The sequence below is a fragment of the Habropoda laboriosa genome, unplaced genomic scaffold, assembly GCF_001263275.1.
Source record: "Habropoda laboriosa isolate 0110345459 unplaced genomic scaffold, ASM126327v1 scaffold119, whole genome shotgun sequence".
NCBI classification, from domain to species: Eukaryota; Metazoa; Arthropoda; class Insecta; order Hymenoptera; family Apidae; genus Habropoda; species Habropoda laboriosa.
Window position 1 is genome coordinate 384,041 of NW_017100225.1, and position 5,560 is coordinate 389,600.

The 5,560-nt window shown below is 34.9% G+C and overlaps 2 protein-coding genes across 2 annotated transcripts in view; both read left to right on the top strand.

The window, feature by feature from the left end:
* LOC108571183 (DNA polymerase alpha subunit B) overlaps positions 1-2,673 on the top strand; it is a 7,461-nt gene extending 4,788 nt beyond the window's left edge. The window contains exons 4-7 of the mRNA XM_017933175.1: positions 962-1,059; positions 1,144-1,941; positions 2,012-2,227; positions 2,294-2,673. Coding sequence (XP_017788664.1) covers positions 962-1,059; positions 1,144-1,941; positions 2,012-2,227; positions 2,294-2,612 — 1,431 coding nt within the window. The 3' untranslated portion in view covers positions 2,613-2,673. The remainder of the gene's footprint in view (positions 1-961; positions 1,060-1,143; positions 1,942-2,011; positions 2,228-2,293) is intronic.
* A 287-nt stretch (positions 2,674-2,960) lies between these two features.
* The window catches only part of LOC108571167 (steroid hormone receptor ERR2), a 13,735-nt gene continuing 11,135 nt past the window's right edge, over positions 2,961-5,560 (top strand). Inside the window, exon 1 of the mRNA XM_017933154.1 lies at positions 2,961-3,063. Coding sequence (XP_017788643.1) covers positions 3,052-3,063 — 12 coding nt within the window. The 5' untranslated portion in view covers positions 2,961-3,051. The remainder of the gene's footprint in view (positions 3,064-5,560) is intronic.

The following is a 5,560-nucleotide window of genomic DNA, read 5'->3' on the forward strand; positions in this document are numbered from 1 at the left end:
ATTCCGCGAGTTCAATTATAAATATCTCGTCTCTGAATTTTATCTTTGAAATAAAAATCTAACAAACATGTGTAGATCAAATTCGAACGATAATTCGATGTGTTTCGAACGAAGTATTCGGTTATTACGAAAAAACAAAGTTAATTTTAATTCAATGTAAGAGCATTGAATGTTATGTACAAAAAGTGGTCAGAACTCGATTGAAACAATACGTAATAAAGTAAGTGGCAAGAATGAACAGGTTAACAACAATTAACCCTTCTCGTTATGTTGATTCCTAAACGGAGGCTGTGCCACCAACTGTTTACTTTTGCCATCCTAAATATTATCAGTTTAAAATCACCGTTTACCGTGTCTCTTTCCTGCGTTTATTCGTACTGTCTTTCGCAATCGTGTGTAGCGATTGGTATTCCAAGTAACGGCCGCGCAACGTTATTATGATGCAATAATAAGAAAGAAGAAAAGACGGGCTGGCGAAGGGGGAGAAGAAAATACGAAAGTTCCCTGAATTTGCCGAATGAGTGAAGGTCTAGTGCACAGATGATCAAGTTGTGACTAGATCCACACTCATTAAGCACGTTTGGGCGCAGTCATCGCAGCTTCGTTCGTGATTACGAAACGAGCTTCTCCCCCCTCCCCTCTCCTCCCCCCATATTGACGCGACGCGCAAAAACGTATGTCGTTATAAAATGTTTCATTTACTAAAAAAAAAGTTGCTTATTCGCGTAGCGGAGGAAGACGATGTAAAACGGATAATTCCATAGACGGGTATGAATGTGGTGCACGTTTCGTACTATTTCGTGACTAGATACATACTCGTCTACGGTGATCTGTTTTGCTCTTGGAACAAAATTTACATCTGCAAAATATATATCAAGAAATTTTTATGTTTTATTTTTTATTCTTTTATTTAATATTACATTACTGCACTTTATTTTTTTTTTCTTTTTTTCTTTTCAAGCAAACTAAAAGAGCGAGAAGTCCAGAAGAAACAGAAAATGATAATAAATTGCGGGCTGTGGACCAAACATTTACACCATCAACCTATACAACAAAATTGTAAGGAAATTTTCTAACGGCTTGCAATTGTATATACGTATTATTTGAGACACTTAATTAAGCAAGTTACAATAATTTTTATAGAAATACACCTAACCGTGCACCGAGTACAACCGTTAGGGGCAAAGTTCTCTTGTATTTTGGTCCGGATATTAAAAGTTGGAAGAAAGAAAATGAGTACGATGTATCGATCGTTAAGACCGATAATCCCCATGTACCTAAGGATGCAGTGTACATGTATGAAATACTTTCCAAACAAGGGGCCGTTCTTAGGAGCCGTTGTGAAAGTTTTGGAGCGCGGCTGTGCCATATTTGGAACGATATGATGGGCCCCTCTAAATCGAGTATACGTTACGTGAGAAATGTACAGTCTATAAGTCAAAGAGCGTTTAGAACATGGGGTAGAATATTTACCAAGACCGACAAGTCGGCCGGCAGTAAAGTTGTCATGTTAGAAGGTTGTAAAAGACCCAAAGGTAGTAATAGTTCTCCTCTTGTACGCCTGGATCTTAGTGGAATTAAACATTACTCGGTTTTTCCGGGTCAAGTAATTGCGGTGGAAGGTATTAACACCTCTGGGGATACTTTGGTAGCAAAAGAATTATTCGTTAAGGGATATGCGCTATTATCAGATGCACCGAAATTATCGGAAGATATCAGAGTTTACGTTGCGGTTGGCCCGTTCACACCTTTCGATAATTTGAATTATCAACCTTTATGGGATCTTATGGAACGTGTTGCAGAAGACGAACCTAACGTACTGATATTAATTGGACCTTTTGTTGAATACACGCATCCTGAAATTAAAAAGGGCACCTTGAAAGATACTTTTCAGGATTTCTTTGAGAAAATTGTGGCAAAGATTCTGCAACAATTGCAAGGGTACACTCTTTAATAATTTAAGTAAATTCGGTTATTAACAAATTGTTATTAACAGTGTTTCGTAATTTAGGAAATCTACACGAGTCGTATTGGTACCTTCGAATCGTGATGCACATAACGATGCAATTTTTCCGACACCAGAATTTATCATGAACACAAACAAATTAGGATCAAACGTGGCGAATCTTTATTCTATGCCAGATCCTTGTATAATAAATGTAGAGGGTTTACAAATAGGGATAACGTCAGTTGATATTCTTAGACATCTCGGACAGCAAGAAGTATCGTAAGTGTGGTAATACATAGAGATAACACGATAATACGAATATTGTTACAATAATAAATTTTTTAGGAATACATCTGGAATGGACAGGCTTGGCCGTTTAGCTAACCATGTATTGTCTCAGGCCACTTTTTACCCTTCATATCCTCCTTTCCCCGGTTTGAATCTTGATACGACACTTTGGAAAAAATACGCTTGCTTTGAACAGCAACCACATATCATGATTTTACCTTCCGACATTAAACATTATTGTAAAGTAGTTAACGAAAGCCTTGTTTTCAATCCGGAGCGATTGCAAAAGTATATCTATGCTAAGTTGTGTATACGACCAGTGAGTAGTGGGAAATGGGATCCAAACAATGTATCTTGTGAGATTGCAAAGGTCTGATAGTCTTGTCTATACTTTTATATTCTTTTGTTTTATGTATTGTAAGATAGAATAATTGAAATGCGGGTGTACAGATATTTAAAATATGTTAATAAAAGAAAAATGAACTGTTATGTAATTGGTGGTTTCTTCTTAATTTCTCATAGCGTCGAATACTTTATGCATTTAACGGGTATCGTGTAATGCGATCATTTTTTTATGGTTAAACGTGAAAGTTTCAGTAGAATCTGCAGTTGATTATTTCTCCGTTAGAGGTTAGCACTTGTCGTATTTGAATTTGTAATTCTTGTCACTGTCGTAAACGTGCGATGGCGCCACGAGCACGACAATCGGAGTCATTGAGTTTTCTGCTTCTAGTGAGTTGTGGATTCAGCCATTGCTCTAATATTTTTCTTGTGTTTGAAAATTTTTAATTCCCGATGGAAATACAAAAGCGTCTATGAGTATTGAGGTAAGTAGTTCGATCTATTGTTACATTTGTTCGTCTTCCCTTTTGGTATGTTTTTATAGAGACGGTAAAGATAATTGAGCATCAACGATCTGCCAAATTTTATTCCGCCATCTTTGTTACAAATTCGTTTACATTTTACTATGTGTATTGTACTTTTTTGCAATTATTTCATGTTTCACGTTACATCTTTAAATTTATTTTATTTAATTGATCGTGTTTGCGACATAAGTTGCGATTCTGTATGTTTGTTCAGATTTTATTTTCCAATCTTCATATTAACTGCGCGGGTTTCACAACTGCTGTTATGGCCTTGGTTTTTTTCCTCTAAAAAAACGAGAGTTATGAAATCAAGCATGTGACGATAAATAAAAATTTGATGCCCTTCCTGTATTATACTTCTCGTTGCCTTTGAATCTATGTTTAAATATTTTACGATATGATACTGTCTCTTACTTGGATATAAAATTCAAATTGGTAATTTCATTGTCAACTGAGTATTTATGGTTGCATTTACTAGAAGAAATATTTTAAACCTAAAGCACATGATATTACTTGAATGTTAATATACGGTAACAGTAAATAAAAAGTGTAATACTGTATAAAAATATACTTATGCATTCGTAAAGTTTGATCGTTCGATGCAATTTTTCAATTATTCCGTATCATTTTATGATAATGTTAATACTCCTAGAAACGTTCATATTTATGCTTGAAGATGCATTTAATTGATAAGCAGTTAGAATGGAAGATATACAGTTTCATAATTATCACTGTTAATTATTTTATTAGTGCCGATATAAATGTTTAGTTACTTTTGTATTATTAATTGGACAGCTGTAGTTGAAAATGTATAGAATTGTTTGAAATACTTGAAATGATACCGACTGTTGGATTTAGAAGTTTCTTTATTACCGACTGTTTGTCTCGCTGTTTTTGAAGGTAATATTGCACTAAATTCAACGTGTTGTTATATGCCATTGATCGCATAAATCTTCTATTTGTTAATATTTATGCAAAGTTTTGTTTGGATAAATGATGTATAAAACAGAATAAAAATCGTATCTTTCAATGCTGTTTATGAAGCGTTTTATTTACTGCACAATGCATACGCGCATGCATGAGAGATTAAGGCTTTCCGTACGTTAAGGTAGAAAAGAAATTAATTAAGAAGAACATTAATATCGTTGAATCGGTGCACTAATGAGTGTGTCTTCAGTTTGTTTTTCATTGTACGATTTTCAAGAGTTTGCAAAATTTTCACAGTGGTATTGATCGAAAGTTGATTAATTTAAAAAGAATGTTATAAATATCTATAAAATTTTTTAAACGCGATTTTAATTCACATTCGTTTAAAGAAACAGTGCAAATTGTAATTGGTTTAATGAAAGGACGGAGTTTGCACGGAGTACCATAGATACGACACAATATCGAGAACATGAGAAAGCGAGAGTGCCATATCGATCCGGTTAGTTTGGAGTCTACCTACCTCAACCTCGCTTATACTTTTACTGTCTGCTTTCATTGTCATAGGTTTCGTCGTTTTTTTTTTATTCGTCCATTAATGTTTTAGGTTACATTCTTTATTCCCATACGTTATTTGCTTTATTCTACTACTTTTGTTTTTCACATTGCTTAGATTTTTCTATATTTTTTTTTAACTTACGTTTCTGCAGATGCTTTCACAGTTTATGCAATGCACACGTTTATCGTGTTGTACACATAATTGAAAAGTTAATCGGAAGTTTGATCGTTGTCTGTGATATTTAATGGAAATCATCACGATGACTTTCCACATCGAGTGTATCAGGAAATATCGAAAATACACGGTGCATAGTTGCGTAATAGTTCTTATTACAGATAATCTGTTGGAAAACAACAGTCAGACAATAGATACATACCATAACGTTGTAACTTTCATTTAATTCACATGTGTATAATTTTCTTCAAGGCGCGTTCATATAATCCGAACACGCAAATCGTAAAAATCTTCTTTACGAACGCATACTATCCTCCTAGAATTTTTATTAAATTTTTACGACGTTGCATCGTGCGATGCATAAGATGTAGCTTTTGTTTTCCGTTATTCGATGCATCTTGCCGATTGAATTATTCTCTCCTTTATATTTCATTACCATGATCCAACTAATACAGTAAATATTATTTATTGATATTCTCTTATTTGCACAAAATCTCCTCTCCGCTTGCTTAAGCAATGAATTTCTTACAGTGCAGCGATCGTTTAACTTTTTATCGTTGAGAAACACGGAAAAACCATATGTAATATGTAACATCACGGTAGAAAATCACGTTCGATGAGGCGAAGTAGAGGGAGTTATCAGTGAGGTAAGAAGTCTCGTTAAAAAGTGTATTGGATGAGCAGGCAGGTTCGGTGAGGTGGGTTTCGGCAGATGAAAACTCCAGTGTCTACGCTGGTGGGCTGTTTTGGGCGGGCGACGGCTGTGCGCAAAAACGGCGGCAGTCAAGTTCAAGGCCATCC